The sequence below is a fragment of the Austrofundulus limnaeus genome, unplaced genomic scaffold (genome assembly GCF_001266775.1).
Source record: "Austrofundulus limnaeus strain Quisiro unplaced genomic scaffold, Austrofundulus_limnaeus-1.0 Scaffold462, whole genome shotgun sequence".
Lineage (NCBI taxonomy): Eukaryota > Metazoa > Chordata > Actinopteri > Cyprinodontiformes > Rivulidae > Austrofundulus > Austrofundulus limnaeus.
The window spans coordinates 197447-216638 of record NW_013952864.1 but is presented as its reverse complement, the minus strand read 5'-3'; the positions used below and the strand labels follow the sequence as shown (position 1 = coordinate 216638).

General features: G+C 37.9%; 2 protein-coding genes across 2 annotated transcripts in view; both read left to right on the top strand.

The window, feature by feature from the left end:
* LOC106529743 (diablo homolog, mitochondrial) overlaps positions 1-991 on the top strand; it is a 3959-nt gene extending 2968 nt beyond the window's left edge. The window contains exons 4-6 of the mRNA XM_014025236.1: positions 45-155; positions 275-371; positions 547-991. Coding sequence (XP_013880690.1) covers positions 45-155; positions 275-371; positions 547-752 — 414 coding nt within the window. The 3' untranslated portion in view covers positions 753-991. The remainder of the gene's footprint in view (positions 1-44; positions 156-274; positions 372-546) is intronic.
* Positions 992-9069: 8078 nt separating this feature from the next.
* nectin3a (nectin cell adhesion molecule 3a) overlaps positions 9070-19192 on the top strand; it is a 30045-nt gene continuing 19922 nt past the window's right edge. The window contains exon 1 of the mRNA XM_014025233.1: positions 9070-9480. Coding sequence (XP_013880687.1) covers positions 9390-9480 — 91 coding nt within the window. The 5' untranslated portion in view covers positions 9070-9389. The remainder of the gene's footprint in view (positions 9481-19192) is intronic.

Here is a 19192-nt window from a genome sequence, read left to right as displayed (position 1 = left end):
TATATATATATATAAACAAATCTTCTGTCTGTGTTTGCTAATAGGCCGTGCACACGCTCATTTCTTTACAAAAACGATATTTGGCCTCTCTGGGAAAACTGACTCCAGCAGAAGAGGATTCGATCTGGCAGGTGATCATTGGCCAGCGAGCAGAGGTCAGTCGGTGTGTTCCACTTCAAGCATAACTTTACTTTGTTTTCCTCATGAATGTGACTTGTTAACCCTTCAGTAAAACAGGCGGTTGTAGACCTGTTTGCGTTTTGATTGTCGGCAGGTTAACGACAGACAGGAAGCATGCAGGCGCTTCGAGTCGACCTGGTTCACTGCGGTGAAGCTGTGCGAGACGGCGGCTGAGGCGGCGTACGTTTCAGGTGGGTAACGAGTGTGGAAAGTTAGAACCTCACTCGTTTCACCTTTTTTTTTCAGCGGGTGGATCGTTTGTAGTCACTCCACAAAGAAAGGAGACGATGGACGAGCTTTCCTGCCTAATGATCCCACCTAATGTCCCGACGTCAGTCGCTTTGAACTGTGTCTGTGGGTTTGCAGGAGCTGAGCATGCATCCGTCACGGTAAGGACAAACATTCAGCTGGCCCAGTCGCAGGTGGAGGAGGCCCAGAAGATCTCACGGGACGCAGAAAAGAAGCTGGCTGAGACGAAAGTCATGGAGGTGGAAAGGATGAGTGAAAACGCTGCTGCGTTGGAGAGTAACACTGAGGAGGAGATGCCTGAAGCTTATCTGAGAGAAGACTGAGAGAAACGATTATCAGATAATAAATTTTAACATTTAAAATCTGAACATGAGCCACTGATCATTAAAGAAGTTCATGATTTATAATCTACTTTAGGTTTTTGACAGTGCAGTTCTAATAATGGTCAGATAGCAGAATGCATTAAAGCTTTACTTTGTTGCTGTGAAACTTCAGGTTTGTGTGAATTTTTTTTTGTCAAAATTCATTGTAATAAATAAAAATGCAATAATTTTGCTTTTCACTTGTTGAAACAATTTCTATATTTCTAGTCTTTCAGATAAAACAGTAAATAAAGCAGACAATCACATTCAGTTTTTAAACAAGCAGGAAGGTCTGAGTCTTGTGAAAACCTGCCTTATTTTGAAATAGTAAAGTATAAAAAAGCATAACTGAATATAAAGCAATAAACTTCGCTGGTTGTTTAATTATGAGTTCCTCTGAATAACAGAAGTTATTTATTTATTTCGATCTACAAAAAAAAGTTGTTAAAGTAGTTGTTCCAAAGGAGCAGGTAGAAGATAAAATATCTTTTGTTTCTTCAAAATAAAGTTTTACTGATAAATGACCTGGCATTTTTTTGACAGTGTCATACTTTTAATATTTTGTAACCCGTGAGTTTTCAAAACACTTTTTCTTCTCAGCATCTTGCCTTCAAAAACATATTTTCCAGTAGATTTGAGAGAAAAATCACACTGAATGGATGGAAGTTGGATAAACGAAGCAGCTAATGATCTAATCTTGTATATTATTCACATATTTGCGAATTCCAGTAATTGGACAGATAAACTTCTAAATAATTGTGTTTTTTACGTTGAAAGAGCCACTGCAGAAGAAGCGAAGAGCCTCGTGTGTTTCTACAGCTGCAGGATTTAAACTTCTCATTTCGTCCAAATAACGGGAAATAAAATGAGCTGAAAGCAGAGAAACATGCGTCCATGTCACAGCTCGTTTCGCATCTGGTCTGAAGCAGTTCTTACTGAAAACAAATGTTACAGAAGAGGTCAAACCCAACTGTTTAGGACCCCCCCACCCGTTTTCAGTCATTCATTGTCCAAAACTCTTTTGTAAAACTGAACTGGACTCTGTCTCTGTGGAAACACCTTTTCTCTGGAAATCCAGCTAAATCAAAAAACAAATTTACCATTTTTGATTGACTTCCAAAATGGGCTAAAGTTAAAATGACTCATCTAATAATGTAAAAACTTTTCATTTTTTTTTTTATCATTATTAAATCTTTTCCAGGTTCTGCGTAATAAAAGAGAAATGGGCCTGAAGTCACAGTTTCTGGCCCCCAGCACTGAACACCACACCCTTTGGCAGCTCCTAGAAGCAGTTTTTTAATGCAGCTTCTCAGTTCTTGGCTCATTTTTTCCTATAAAACGTAAAATTCCTGAGTTGTTGTGTTTGTCGCTTTGTATTAGCCAAACAGAAAAATCAGACTCAGTTTTCATTTGACATCCTTCATTTTGTTTAGGTCTGAAAAACAACTGACTTCCACCTCTTCTGCAGTGAGTTTTCAGCCATCTCTGATTGCCCTCTTGTATTAAGAGTTTTTTTTTATTCTTTAGTTCTGCAGCTGAAGTGAGATTCAGTAATTAAAAGGAAGTTTACAAAATAATCTCCCCTGAGAAGAGTCTGGCTTTGATTTGCCTAACCACCAATTTAAAAAGTGTTTCTTTTAACTTCCTGTGAAGACAATGAAGTCTTAAAGGAACCAAAATTCAATTTGGCCTCTTTATTGTTGCCTTCTGGTTTTATGACTTGTTTTATTTTTGTGCAGAGCAGCTCATATTTGGAGTAACTGCTGCCTTGTGTTTCATTACCACAAAATCTGTCCAAAACTTCCAGTAAACGTTTGGATCAGAAAACTGTTTTCACGACAGAGTCATCTGTGAAAACATCACCTTCTCATTTCCAGCTCACTTTTTTTCTTTCACTCAGCAGCTCTGCCTTCGCTGGAAATTAGCCGTGTCCCGAGTCCCGACTCTGACCTGTGGAGCTTTTAGGCCCATTTTTCCAGCCTGTCGTCACTTCATCCGCAGCATCGCATCTTTCCACACCGACACAGAACACAAACTACAACTCATCTAGCTCCTAATGTGGCCCAGAGGGTGTTGTTATTATGATGAATTTTACATTTGAATCCCCTTTTCCTTCAACAAACAAGACAAAGCTAAGATGTGCTGGCTCGCCTTTAAAATCAGATTAAAGCAAAATGGTACTTGCAGATGGAAAGTTTATGAAAAGGGAAATTGTTGTAGCACTTAAAGTGCCTGTGACATAAAAATGTTTGTAATGATACAAAGGCATTTTTGGAAAGATAACACTGAGAACATGTTACAAGATCATTTTCATGCTGCTGAGATGAACAGTTGTTGAGATATTTGCATGTGAAGTAACAGGAAGTGATGTCAGAGGGGAATGTCTGCATGTAAACCGAGCTAAGCTAAAATGCTCAACGGCCCAAACTCTGGAGAGGAATCGGATTTTTTAGATTACTTTGAGTCGCTATTAGACAGAAACAAAAACAGAGTGAGTTCAAATAATAATGTTTCAATAAACAAACACCAGTGAGTTTTTTTTTCTTAAAGGAGTTCCCCTTTGATGTCACTTCCTGTCTCCCTTTTGCCAAGCCAAGTTCAAAAGAAAATAGGCCAGTTGTGTGTCCAAATGGGCAGAGTTGTAATGTAACTAAGTACAAATACTTCTTTACTGTGCTTAAGTAGACTTTTTGTGTATCTGTACTTTACTTGAGTAATTATTTTTCAGCCTACGTTTTACTTCTACTTCTTACATTTTCACACAATTATCTGTACTTTCTACTCCTTACATTTTTAAAAAAGGCAAGAAGTAGAAAGTTGTTATTTTGATTTCATTTTTGCTTGTTTTCATTCCAGCTTGTTGTAAAAATAAATACTATCCATATAAATTGTGCCTCCTAGATGGAGTGAATTTAATTGTGGTTGAATGAGAAGTATACATATATTAAATTCTGATACCGTATTAGTTTGTACACAAACAAATCATGTCACACTCCAGCAGGACATAATCATTAAAATAAAAGGACTGTACTTAAGAAGTATTTGTATTTCATGAATTATATTATTTTATTTGGCTGCAGCCCTCAGATAGATTCTCATTTTGGAGAAAAGGTTTGGGCAGCCTTGATATATGTATATAAGCTGAAACAGACTAGACTAGTGCATCTTAAATTTAACATCAATTAATTAATTTAATATGACAGTAATTTCTGCATATTTTGGGGAGGTCACCTCCTAATAAATGTCATTACAGAAAATCTAACGGCTCATTTTAAATCAATACTTTTACTTTTAATACTTAAGTACAAAAAATATCAGATACTTTTACTCAAGTAATACTCCTAAAGGAGAGTTTAACTTTTACCAAAGTAATTTTTTGGTAAGATGCGTGTACTTTTACTCAAGTATCACTTTGTAGTTCTTTATACAACACTGCAAGTGGGTAAAATAATGTGTGGTATGCCAAGTTTCTTAAATAGAACAAAGTTTTCTTTGACTTTTTTTTTATCTGAAGGATAAGCATGTCACAGGCACTTTAAGTCACGCATGTGTTCAGGATAAATCTCCACAGTAAATTTTAGCTTAATTTTGGTAAACCTGTGGTGGCCATCTTGAATTGGCTTGACTCTCTAACTGGTCCAACAACAACTTTCTGAATTCATTCATGATGTTTTCCATTTGTCTCAGGGTTGTATTCCAGCAGATGGCGATCTAAATCCATTGCTTATTTTTATTTCCAGCTTCTATAGTTGAATCCACTGCAGTGCCATTTCCTATCACATTTATATAATTATTATTATTTTTTACATTTACAGTAATAATAAAATCCAATCTGGTTATTTTGGTAGGCACTGGGAATAAAAAAAAGAGCTCCAGATGAGTAAAAAAACACTGATTGTAATTATGCAGCAAACTGATTTTGCCTCTAACTGATCAATACAAACGTGCTTCAACTAAAAACTCTAAATTTTATCATCACTTGATACATCAATGCAACTCCTGCTGATAAAATAAGTATTTTATAGACCATAGTGTTCCAAGTATCACATTGATCTGTTCTTCACTGCTGTGCACATACATGCTCTGTAACAGGTTTGCTGTCCTAATTGACTTCACATATACCTTCTAAAGGTCAGCGTGCACCTGCAGAGGGTCATTTCAGGGCTCATTACAGAAGACCCACAGCACGTGAAGCTGCAGACAGAAGTGTGTAGCGTCAGCAGTTAGGCGACCTCTCTCTGCTGAAGATGGCCGAGCTCTGGCAGGGGATGGGACTGTGGCTGCGGGAGCAGAGTGGGTGGGGTGGAGAGAGAGAGAGAGGATAGCGAGTGGGAGGAGGGTTTCTAAGTGTGCAAGGACTGGCTCACCAGTGTGACTGGCGAGGAATGTCGTGTTTAACAAAGGCTGTTTTCACAGACTGTGAAACCAAACGTCCCAGACGGCCTGTGTAGAGACGTGCAACCGCCGGTCACAGGGGAGTCTGAAGCCAGGGCAGCCTCACCATGGAGGCGGATTCCTGCAGCACTAAAACCCTCCTGTGAAGAAACCGGAATCACAGGGAAAATTAAAGGCCCGGAATTAATTGGAGGGATGCATATCGATCGTCCTTTCACGCCAGAGTTTTCTCATTTTATATTGAGGAACATTAGAGTTGTTCTCCAGTTATGTTCAATCTGTATTGACACAGACATCGTGCTCAGAGTATGTGTTGTAAAAGAGGCTCATCTACTACCACATCAAATTGTAGCTCAACATTTGTAACACTGACAAAGTGATAGACATTACTGTGTTTGCTAAAGTTGATTAGCTGTGGTAGCTATCTTGAATCGGATTGATACCAAAACTTGAACAGTCGTAGGTACACATCCAGTGATTAGTTTCTGAAAGTTTCGTTAAAATCTGTTTTGTAGTTCATGAAATATTTTGCCAACAGACAAACACAGTTCACCACAAACTGTTATCAGCAACATTTGAAGATTTTGCACAGTATGTTAGCATTTAGAGTATAGGTTTTGGATCAGGCTCATCCACGACCGCACCAAATTTTAGCTCAGCATCTGTAAAATTGACAGAGTTAAAACTATTTTTGCGTTTCTTAGATTCAACTGGGTTTGGCAGCCATCTTGAATCTAGTTGTCTACAAAATATTAATTAGTAGAGCTGCATTTGTTGAATACTTGCAGACAATTTCATTACAATTTGTCCATTTGTTCGCGAGATGTTTTGCTAACAGACACGCACGAGCAAAAACATGATTGGCTTTTCCGTAAAGGCTTCAAACCCCTCGGGGAGTTGGTTTACGTGTTCGTGATACTTTGTGCACTTTTTTTGTGCATTGTGACTGAAGATTTCACCAAAACTGATGATGCTTTTTTAGCACAGGCACTCACAACATGTTCATCTAACGGTGCAGTGTGAACGTGTTTACTCCAGTAGTTTTCCAGATATATACTTTTGCACTTTGGTTGTTTTTATAGGTAAATATACACATAATAGTGCTCCTCAGGACAGTATATAATACCTTTAAATGTTAGCTATAGTAGCAAAAAGGAAATAAAAAATCATTTTATAAAGACCTCTGCTCCTCTTGCACCAACTTAACAGATTCGAGGTAAAGTGACCCAGGGGGTACAATTGATTGGAGTAAAGGGCAGTGTTTTCACCAGGGGATTTATAGCTCTTTGAGGATATAAATAACCCTCCAGCGGTTAAGAAAGCTGAGGGTACAGTGTGGTGACACATCATGGGTCATGCTTTAATCACAGTGAAGCTGAGCTGCAAGAGTCTCTGTAGTGTCCACGTCTCCTGATGAGGACTCCCAGCAAACACGAACCGCAGAGACGTCACTGCAAAAGATCAACTGGTGACTCAGCATAGAAGAGTCCTAATGAGATCTGCATTATTATATTTGTATTATTCTGCTTTTGCTTATCTTCAGAGAGCAAATATGATGTACGCCTAAAACTGCTGAGGCAGCGAGTTTAACACCTCAAGCTTCAGCGCATGATAATAGCACTGCTGCACGCAGCGTGGGATTCCTGAATGAGTAAAAGCTGTAATTATCTCAACGAGAAGAACAATGCAGGGCTGCTTCATTACCACTTTGTTTTTAGCACGGGGGGGATCGTAGTGCGATAGCATTCGAGAACAGGTTTTCAGCACGTCACTGATGTGACAGCTTTGTCCTTCAACTGAACACCCTCCTGGGCTTTACATTAACTCACTTCCTTGTTCTCCTCAGGGTCTTTACAAAAAAAAAACCTGGTTACACATTTTTAACACAACTATTACCAGAAGAACACAACTAAAACTAATGTTTTAGACATTTTCTTGTACAAGACAGGCCTGTAGTTGCAGATAATTAATCCTACATTTGTCCTCTTTACTAAATGACACATTGTATAATTGCAAAACCAATTAATCCACTTTAAAAAGCAGTTTTTCCACATACTTTGTAACCTCTCCCATCTTTACTTTTGTGAGATTCAGCTCGTCTGAAATGCTTTATTTTATACCCAGTCCTCTTATTGACCTGATGCTAATTATTCAGCCTTTTTACTGCCTTTTCTTTCCCTTTACCCAACTGCTTTGGTATGTGTTGCTACTATATTTAAATTAATCTTTTTCCCCTTAAAAGTATATAATTTCTTAGCCTAAATAATCGATATGTTTGTAATGTCCTGTGTTGTAATTAAATTACAGATTTATGAGATTTGCAAACAATTATAGTCTGTTTTTATTTGTATTTCACACAATGGCCCAATTGTTTTTTTGGAATTGAGGTAATACGTTATGTATTATATTTTAATTAGTTCATACAACTGTATAAGTGCATGCAAAGTTGATATCAAGTATATTTCAAAGACTGGGTTATGTTGGATAAAGGATTGTGTGTCTTTAGGTGATACAATGGTATTTTTTGTTCAGTCATTGGTGCAAGGGCAATAATCATCCAAGAAAAGTAAATGATGGTTTTGAACACTGAATGGTTTTACAACAGTTTTGGTTAATTGCAATGGACGCCTGGGAATCCCCCACGGTGCAAACATCATATCATGTTTTAGGGAGGAAAAATTCAAATTAAACAACTTTCAAAACTCGTTTTAAAAATAGTTTGTATGGGGTTTCAGCTCACTGACATGGGTAATGGTAGTAAATGCTCCAAATCATGTCGCCTGATTTCCTGGTGCTAATAAAAAAATGATTCTAACAGTATGTTTTCAGCATGGTTTAACACGAAAAAGCAAAATACAGTCACGCTTTAAAGCATAAAAATATCATGTAAGGTTTCTGAAAGGGTTCATTATGTGTCTATTTATGGCACTTAGTTTGAAGTTAATTATAGTCAACCCAACCCTATTCAAGACGGCCGGCACAACCAACTGACTTTAAAAATGACAATTAAAGCTATAATTCAGTCAATCTTACATATGTGCTAACATTTGATGTGGTAGTAGCCAGAGTTGTAAAGTACAAATACTTTTTAAAATGTATTTAAGTAGAAATCTTTCAGCCTATTTTTTACTTCTACTCTCTACATTATTTTAAAAGGTAAGAAGTAGAAAGTCGTTACTCCTTCATGCAGCTCATTATTGTTAAAAAATGTTATCTTGATAAACTGCACCTGGACAGAGTGAATTTAATTGAGGCTGGATGAGAAGTATATATATTTACCATTGACACTGTATTAGTTGTACACAATCCATCACAGCTGCACGCCTTTTTTTTTGAGAGAGATCACCTCCCAATAAATGTATTTTGAAAATAACCACTCCCTTTTACTCAATACTTTTACTTTAGATACTTACATACAAAATAAATCAGATACTTTAAGACTTTTATTCAAGTAATATTCTTAGAGGAGATTTTAACTTTTACTAAAGTAATTTTATGATAAGGTACTTGTCATAAAATTACTTTACTTTTTACTATTACTAATACTAATACTATTAGTATTAATACTTTTAATACTAATACTAATTAATATACTATTAATATACTATAATATAATATACTATTAATTAATATACTAATTAATATTAATACTAATACTTTTTATTATTACTTATTACTTTTACATAAAATTATAAAATTACTTTAGTAAAAGTAATTTTATGATAAGGTACTTGTACTTTCACTCAAGTATCACTTTGAGGTACTTTTAACACTGGTAGTAGTTGAGAGTCATTGACAACAGCTGTAATGAGTTGATGCGGCTGTGTGGCCTTTACTGCTCATGTAAAAAGTGGGAAATCTCAAAACTAGTTAAACATTTTAGTGACCTATCAACTTTTTTTTCCAATATTGGCCATATTTATTTCATGCCTATCCGTTTCTGAAAGAGTAACCGGTGCCATAATGTATTAAACTATTAAAGTAAAGCAGGGAATCAAACCGTAAATGTGATGTTTGAAACCGTACGGTGTCGCTGTTTGTTGTTGCGCAGAGTTGGTTCGGCCCACGCGCGGATCGGTCGCAGCTCCAGGAGCGCGCGAGGCGAGCTCAGCAGAAGCAGGCAGCAGAAAGAGAAGGCACGAGCGAGGAGAGGAGCGAAGACAGAGGGTAAAAAACGCGCCGAGGCGCACAAACACACAAACCATGGCGAGCGGAACGACGTGCAGGAGGAGGACTCTATCGGATTATGGAATGCCACTCTCGGCGCCTTTCCTCATCCTTTTCGGACTCACGGGTGAGTTAACGGTCTCTCTTGTCGCTTTCGTGCTGCTACTTTTTGAGGTTACGAGGAGAAGTTGCTACGGTGAGTGGGGCTAAAAAAGGTCCCCTGTCGTTAGTCATCGGTAACAGAGGGACACACAAATCCTTTGTTTGTTCTGAAACTCATCTAAGAACATTTGGAGTCGTTTATAAGAGGCTACGTTTTTGTCCGTGGCTGTTCCGAGCTGTAAAGTCACATCTATTGATCGGCTAGCTAAACCTAATGTGTCTTTGAATGCAACTCAAGTTCCTGTGTGAATTTACACCTCATGGAGCGAATTAGCTAACCTAAGTGTGTTTTATACACATATCAGTTATGTATGTGTATATGTAGGTGCTGCTCTATTTTTCCCAGGCTATATCACACACTTTTTTTTTGTAGCTAATATCAAGGGAGTGTGTGAGGGAAAAAACGCCGGCTGTGATTTTCTCCCACTCAGATGGCTTAAAGACCCATTCAGGAGCAGCACTGGTTTTACTGTGCGCAAAAATAGAAACCAAATGGAGTAATCTGGGCGTCACTTTATGGTAAGCGAAGAGGAGCTCCTGTGAGTGAAAAGTTTTGCCAAGTGGTTTTGTTGTCAATGGAGGGGATGTGTTTATGTGAGGAGGAGCAGAGATGAGGAGCTCTCTTGCAGTCCACCCAGTCTCTGGAAGTATTGACCTGCAGCTGGGCAACGTGCCAGCCGGAGCAGAGCACCTTCCAGTCCCTTTCCTGTCCTGGGGAGAGCAGCTGGAGAGCGTTTTAGCTGCAGCCCGTCCTTGAGCTGGGATTACAGGGCATGACAGGGACTGAAGAGAGGGGGCAACACAGGTGGCTGCTTAGTAAATACTACCCAGGAATGCACCATTAGCTTTATTCAATGGATTCAAGGACAGCCTAATCTTTTCGGACATGCATACCTGTTAAAATGGCGTCTAAAAATAGGAAATACCTTACATGTGACATGCTCCCATCACAGCTATAAATGATTAACTTTTAGAGTCAATTCATGATGGCTGCCACAACCAATTGAGAACAAAAAAAAAAGGTCATTACTCAACCAAGATATCAAATTAAAGTTTGGCATCTGCTCAGCATCACTAATTATAAGAGTCAGCACTGTTTGTCTGTTAGCGAGACATCTCAAGAACCACTGGATGTGTTTTAGTGAAACTCCCAAAGTAGATGTTGCGTCTACAACTGATTAACTTTTGGAGCTGTCCCAAATCAAAGGGGCTGGTCCTGGTTGAAAACTCTGTCCTTTGTTCAAGAAATGCTCGATCTTTTATTAATTAGCTGAGCAGATTTTCACTAAATCACATAAAAAAATGCTTTTGGATATAATGAAAAACATACTTTTTTGTTTCCATTAACTTGAGGTTATATATTTCTAAGACATACCTCATCTGTGAAAGCCCATGAAATGTTGACTAGTTTTGTTTTTCTGCTGCTGAACCAGTTTCCTCCTCAGTGCGTACACACATACTTACCACACATGTTTTTGCAGGGTCCTCTTCACACCGTATTTTTGTGTGTACCCACATAGCGTTGGATCATAAATCAACTCAGAGATCTGATAAACAAAACACAGCTGCAATCTAAGCTGATTCGCCTCCAAATGTGTTTTTTGGCACCCCGTGGTTGCAGAATTACTGTCCAACTAGTCACCTTCACAGCCAAACGATCGTATTATCAACAAACAAGACTTTCTAGGCAGCAGAGGAGGAATTGCGAACAACTTTTTTTGACATTTGATGCCATGTTTGGAGTGCCTTGAGAATGCAGCAGTGCAGGCGACTTGGTGACAAACAGCTTTGTTGTCGGGTTTTATTTTAAGTGTGTCATTTTCGGATTCCCTTTTTTTTTTTTTTTAGAGCAGATGGGTGCTGTGAGGAGGGGATTCGTTCAAGGTGTGGCTACAGACATGTGAGGTCTGTAATTGAAGAGCAAAGTTTTGTGGTTTCTTCTCTAGGGGCCGCATGATTCGCAATCCAAATAAATAATGTAGTAATGGAGCCACCTAAATTACAGACCGAGAACAGAAATAGATGTTAAGAACGAGCAGCGCACTGACGACGCAGATTTGATTTCCTGGAGAGGTTAATGTCTTTGTCACCACAGGGCAGATCAGGTCAGGACTTATAGTTTGAGGGGTCTGGTCTGTATCTTAATATAAACATAGATTAGTGTCCTGTTTTTTCTTAATTGTTGTTATGGTGAACCAGCAGCATCGTTCAAATAATTCAACTTTAAACATTTGATAAACAGGACTCTAGTGAAAAATACCAGTTAAAAGTCAAAAGCTAATTGATGACTTTTGTTAACCTGCTCTGGCCATTGTTATGAAAATTACGAGCCAAAAAGCTTTTAAAATAAGTTTGATTTGGTGTGCTTGAGGCAACAGCTGTCTCACCCATCTGATCCTTCTAATTTGATCTTAAATCTTGGATGTAAAGCAGCAGATTGAATCATCTTAATCATTTTAAATGCGAGCAGTTTTTTTTCCTTTCTTTGAAGGGAAGCCATCAGCAGATGAGTTGGGGGCGCTTTGTTGTGGAACATGGAGGTTTTGTGAGGGGTTCAGGGAGCAGCTTGTGGTCACCATCTTCTGTTAACTCCACCCTTTTGCCTCCTCTTCTACGGCAGATGTGACCGGCTGGCAGAGGTTGTGAACTCCCTGGCGGTTCAATAATGAATTCAGAGCTGCAAACACACCAAGTTTAGTTAATGTCTGGTCTTGTCTATTAAAAGGAGCCAACCACAGCTGGTGATTATAGGCTTTTGTGCACTAATCTGATAAATCCAAAGTTAAATAAATGCTTATTACACTTTAAAATAGGGGCTCTAATGTTGGTATATTAGTCGCTTCAGTGTAAACTTTAAAGATGCTTTGAGTTTTGCACAATGATGACGTGCTTAATTTTCATTCAGACTTTTGGTATTTTGGTTTCCCGTCTTATTGTTACATTACTTGTGCTGTAAAACCTGCACAGTAGGGCTGTGTATTGGCAAGAATTTGGCGATACGATACATATCATAACAGAGGGGTCACGATACGATATATCCCGATATGTTGCGATAATGTAAGCAAGGTAACATATTGTGATATATTGCGATTTTTTTGTCCAAAAATTCTATTAAATAAAAACCTCTTACTGGAAAAAAAAAGAAAAGCTAATGTTTATTTAAATGCTAATGCTACCCTTACTCTCTGGTGCTCAGGAGGTAGAGGAGCCAAATGGCTGGCTCACTGCTGCCATCTAGTGGTCAGAGGCTGAACTACAACATAAAAATGAACGGTTGGCAAGAAGGTTGACGTTTTAAACCTTAATAAAAAATCAATACAGGGCTTTAGAATATCGATACAGTATCGGGAAATGAAATATCGCAACATTTCAGTGTATCGATATTTTCTTACACCCCTACTGCACAGCTCTATGTGATTACCACCGTGGCTTATTCTGCAGTAGTTCTGCCTGACCCATGCCTCACCCTCATGCTCAGCAGGTTTTGTTCTGTCTGAGGTGAATGCTGTGTTTTGAAAAATTGTGATCTTTTTTTAAATGAGTTATTTTCAGTACTCTGGCTTTTAAAGATTTACATCTGTGAGAGTGAGTGGACTAAGAGCTACAGACAACTTAGAGAAGCTAAACAGTATTTTCAAGCGATCATATTAAAACAGTCCCAATATAGCATCACACTGCACTTTAGCTGTTAATCTCACCATCTGTTTCCAAAAACCAATCAACATTTCTGATGGCATACATGATTTTGTGAGTAATTATCTGTTTTAAATGGAAAGGAAACAGGGAAAATACTAATATTCGCTATTATTTTTCACTGTTTTGCATGCCTTGTCTGCTGAAAATATCTTGAATAGACAGGAGCTCAGTGTTTCAGTCACTGAGTCATAGGAAACTGTGCTATATAAATGGCTTCCAGATATTTCCACGGTTAATTACCTGCTGTGAATGAACAGAGGGAAACATTTTAAACTATTTTTTTGGCCTGCTCTTTTCAGAAATCAAGGTTTTCCCCCTATTTAAAAAAAATAAATCACACTTTGTGATCAGTTTTAAAGTCACTTGGACTTTACGGTCTATATTAAAGAGGTATACATACATGAGATGCAGCGTCAGCAGTTTAAACCCTCCAGGAGAGGAGCACAAAGGTTATGGGAAACAGGTGTGGCTGAGTTTCACCCCTCGATCTTATTTGTTTCAGTTCGTTCAGCTGTGGGATGGGCACACAGTGGGCTGTGTGCACTGACCCACCCCCCTACCACCCAAGTGGGAGATTATTAACACCCACCAGTCAAATACTGGGCTGTGCTATCTGCAGTGTTGTCTCATCGAGAAGTACACAAAGAAAGATGACATTTATTCTACTGTAGCAGAGAAAAAGGACAAGTATTCTCGCCTGCATCCCTCATCTTTCCTGCGACTGGCCTGGATCTGTTTATCCTCCTTCAAATCTTCCTGTTTATTCAATACTCAAAGGCTTCTTCGATTCACAGAACAGGAAAAGAGTCATGTGGTTAAAAATATGTGCACATTTAAGGATTTTTCTACCATAAATAGTTCCTAAGTGTTGACTAAAATTGGCAAAGGGGCAATACTGCTTTTGTCTATGAGTGTGTGTGTTTAGCTTTGGAAAACAGTATCTCATTAACCTGTGGATGGATTATAATAAAACTTTAAGAGAATAATTTATGCACATCAACACTTTTGGAGTCAACCCCACTCAAACTGGCTGCCACAGCATTATATTTCAGGCACCACGTGTTCATGTCCTGCTGCTATTAAAATATTGGTGAGTCCAACAAACTCACTGGCCTTGATGTTCACACCTGGTTTAGATGTTGGAGATGAGAAGTAAAGAAAATGTGGGTTTATCGCATATCGTCATCACAACACTAAACAATAATGTCTCACACTGCAAGTTTTCCTAACACTGTGCAGCCCTAAGAAAATGACTGTAACTTAGTCTGATATTCAGATATTGAGTCAAACTTTGGTGTGGTACTGAGCCGTTAAAAATACAGACTTAAGATCTCAAAATATAGCATGAGATTGCTCATTATGTCATTTACAAGGTTTGACCAAAATAGGTAGAGCTTCATCCTTTCTCATCCTGAGATGAATTTTAAAACTTTGGCATGAAAACTGTCAGGTCTTTGGTTTATCCTCCTGTTCTGCTGTGTGTTTCCTATAATTTACAAATATTAAAATGTAAGAAAAGATGTTTTACAACCAAAAGACCAAAACAAAATAAGCTGAAGTTATATCAGAGGATCACCATACTTGTCATTGCTTTCATTATTAAAATGATTGATTTGTTCTGTACTGACTCTAAGACTCTTTCCTGTGTTACTGAGAAGACTGAATACTCCTGTATAATATCTGGAAATAGCTTCATGTTGAGTTCATACTGCTAAATATCAGGTTCTAAGCACTCTGGGAAGGAAAATTGACGTAATTCGGTTTTTCCTAATGTCACTTGTTCTTGTACAGTCCACAAAGCATACATGTTGCAATGAGGGCTTGAATTTGATTTTGCACAACTAAATTCCTGCTGATTTTGAGCAAAATGCTCCACTACACCTTTCATCCTGCAGCCTTTGTTCTAGTTTCTTATCCTCTCATTTGCAGTCAGAATAAAACCTTGAATAAATTTCCTCATCCAGATCAAAGCTGTATAAAAGAAGACCAAATAAACTGCAGGTTGTGTTACTTTGTTAAATATTTATAAAGGGAAGTGCAACACATCTTTATGCTGCTTTTTTCAGTTACTTTGGTTCTCTGGTGAACTGGGACAGAGTTTTATACTCACTCACGATTACATTTTTTTTTTTTGCCTCTGCTTGGATTGCAACAAAACAACTGTCCGGTTTCTGTTAGGACTCCAGGAGAGTTACAAAATCAAGTATTTCAGAGAATATGTTACATTTGAAATTGAGCAACACAGTTTTATCCAACAGCCTGGATCTGTTAGATCAACATTTAATCAGTAACAATCGATTACATTTGTTTTTATTTAATACATGAATGTGAGATACTATGAGTTACTTGGTGGGCTGTTTTTTTTCCATTTAATAAATGTGAGTGACCTGGTGGTCACTTTGTTCGAAGTGGGTGGCACATGTGAGTCGAGATTATTTCTTTAATCTGCTGCAGAAAGATGCTGGGAGAACTGCATGTGAAATGTGGGTGTGCTGGGAAAATGAACCTCCTTTGACCATAATAACGTTAGGGATGCCACAATGACCAAACGGCATTTTGTTTTTATTGACTACTGGATAAACAGAGTCCTGAGACAGGTTTCTGGTGAATTGCTCTACTTCCTTCCTCTGTTAGGAAGTGGTTTTATTTCTCACGAACAGGCCAGTCATGCTGATGATTCGAAAGCCTGAAGTAGATTATTGTGTTGGTATTGTGCGTGTTCCGTATATATGACAAAAGAAAATGGGAAACAACAGCTATTGTCTTGGCTGATTCTAATATATTGTAATCCTTTAAAGCAGTGTTTCCCAACGTTGGGATCAGAACCCAAAGTGGGGTCCCGAAACTTCAAGGTGGGGTCCTGAAAAGATTTTCTGAATTAATTACATTTTTGCCTTAGTTGTTACAAAGGAGTGAGGTTAGTGTATTTAAAATGGATAAATGTAGTATAAAAATATTGTTACTATGCCCATGTTTAGTTGACCTGATACAAATGTTTATCATCCAAACATAGTTTGGGTCATATCTCTGCTGCTGTTATTTTGTGGGTCAAAAGCTGAAAAGTTTGGGAACCACTGCACTTTGGTTCCCAAAGTTGGGCTTGGATTCCAATTATGGGTCAGGAAGAACCTTGGATAATCTCCAGAAATCAATTTAAAGAGTAATAAAATAATTGATGATGTAATATTTTCCCTATAATTATTACAAAAACACAAAATAAGTATAAATAAGTATTTATATTTGTGTACAAGCTGTTTAGATTGTCAAAAAGTCTGTGTTTTTAGGGTTATTAACAAAGTTCGTGTACTCAGACCAGTAATATTTGGGGTCACAAGTTTTTGCCATGGATATTTTGTGGGTCAGAAGATAAAAAGTTTGGGAACCACTGCTTTAAAGTTAAAGCAGCAGTTACTGTGGCTTGTGGATGGCTCTGTGGTATAATGGCCATTACTGCTTTTACTCTTGCAAAAATCTTAAAGGGACATATCATGCAAGATTCACTTTTTTAACCATTAAATATGTGATGCTCCTCATTTGGATCCAAAGAGACACAGGAAATGAGACACGCCTCAGAAAGGGAGTAAAAGAGGGGCTTGTGAAGTTATACTAATGTGGAATTCAGAACAAAGCATTGCACTTCCACTTTATATACATAGACCCCAGCTGAATGATTCAAATTTGAAAAGAAAGGATTTAAAAGCATATGTCTAATTTAAATTTCTTCATGTGCAATTTCAACTCGTTAGTGATATTTGTCAATCAACCCAAAAACCCATTTATTGGTTTATTGGCTTATCAGCTGGTACATATTAAGAAACTGTTCCCCATTGCATTCAAATTTAACATGACATTTATCAGTTTGTAGGTAAATACATAATAATGGATGTTGGCAGAAAGGGGCATCATAAGTTTTAATAGGAAGTTTAAAACAGGTGGATGTAGGAAGAGGAATGTCTGGATATCTGGAGTTGTTGCCTCCCTGACCTGACTACGGGAATGCAGTAGAAGATGAGATGGAGATAAGTGTGCAAATAATTTTTTAAGGTAAATACACTTCCTTTTCCCATTGGGACTCTGCATTATGTGGGAAACTATGTTTAGATTGAGGTAATAAAATTAAAGTAGTTCATTCAGATCCGGACAGGTACAGTGGGTTCTGTGTTTGGTTTGGAAAGCTGGTTTTTCTTTTCAGTGAAGCCCTACCGCCAGCTAACAGGAGACAGATCTGTTGCTGTACCGCTGACTGATTGTGCTAAGTTATAGGAATCTTTTTTAGCAGGAAATCACAGCAGCTTTCGGGAAACAAAGGCATAAATACAGTGAAAGCAGTGCGGCTGAAACTAAATGGAGACTTATGAGTAATTTTTGTATCTAATTGTGTGTCAGAATTTATCATTGCAATGTTTGCACTTGAGAATTAGAAGGCTGCCTTATTTACCCAGCTGTTTTTGAGTAGTAAAGATAGTAACTCACTGACGTGATGGCTGCGAGGCAACCATGATCAAAACATGTATGTATTTTTTTAAGCATATGTGAAAAGATAACATAATGCTGCTTTGAGCCTACAAGGGACAGAGCTCTTGAAGTAATCTAAGTCAGGTAAGAAATTAAATTTTAAGTATGTTTTTTTTCTAGCAAGTTACAACCTTATTTCCTTTTAGATGCTGCGTTTGTACGATTGTGTAATGTGAGAAAATCTTATGTATGAATCTTTTGCTTTTACTGTTAAATAGAATCATCCACCTCCATACAGCTGTAGTGTTTTGATTTAATGGCCTAGATGTTGTTGGTGTTGTCTTAAGAAGAAAAAATGCTGTCTTGTAAATTTATAAATAACACACAATACAGTATTGTCAAAAAGAACACCGGCATTCAACTTTTAGTAGCGAAAAGCGTTGCCAGTACTACTTATATTTACTATGCCTTATGTACAGTTAATACTTGTGTTACCTCCATTAATAATATTTCACAAAATTATAGCAGTACTGTTCTTTAATGTAAATAAAACCAGAAGTCTTTTTTTTACTATTTATAGGTTTGGGATGTCATGTTTTTTATTATTTTATAGCACGGAAGACTCATATTTTAGCCTCTTTCTTAAAAAAAGGCAAATATAAAACTTCAAAATACTTTTGTAACAGGGGAAAGAATTTGCCTTCCTAAACTTCTGCTACCGTCTTTAACGCTAATAAATAGTTTTTCTTTGCTTTGAAAAACAACACTGCTGTCGATCTTGTGATCCACAGCATTGTGTGCCCATGCACTGAAAGAAATACCAACCCCCACGCAACAAACAATAACAAATCCCACACTCTAAGACAGGATGCTGAAGGATGTTTGTGTTCCTTTGGCACACAGTGGCAGACATTGTCCTTCCCGAGTCCTACAGCACAGTTCTAGTTGACTGAGAGGTTGCAACCCCTCATAATACTGTCTATGTCAACACTATTGATCTTTTGCTTTTAGGCACTGATCTTTTAATTAAATGCGACTCAGATGAGAAGGGCACACAAGTCCACATCACTGTGGGGGGAGAAAAGAGAAAAAGGATTTTGAAGAGGACAGTGACATGTAAAAGAGGCCCGCCTGCCCCCTTTTTAAAGGCCTGTCAGCCTCTGTTTGTCTCGACCATCAATTAGCCCCCTAAAAAAAACCTCACACCCTCTCAGGACACAATGCAAGGAAGGAAAATTAGTGCTGGTATAAAGACTAATGTTTTTTTCACTCTACACAAATATGTATTTCCAACAATAAAGGCATGCTATAAGCATTCAATTCACCACTTGGCCTATCCTGTTTGTGACTGATTGAGACAGCATTACAGGCCTTACAAAAATAGAGGTCTGGGAGGTCTGTGTTAGACACATGTTCATTGTGTTATGCTTGCTCACACCCAATCTCTGATTTGGAAATCAAAACAAAGGGTTCTAACTCCATCTACAAACCCAAAGTGGTAAAACTCTTAATAAACCCTTAATATA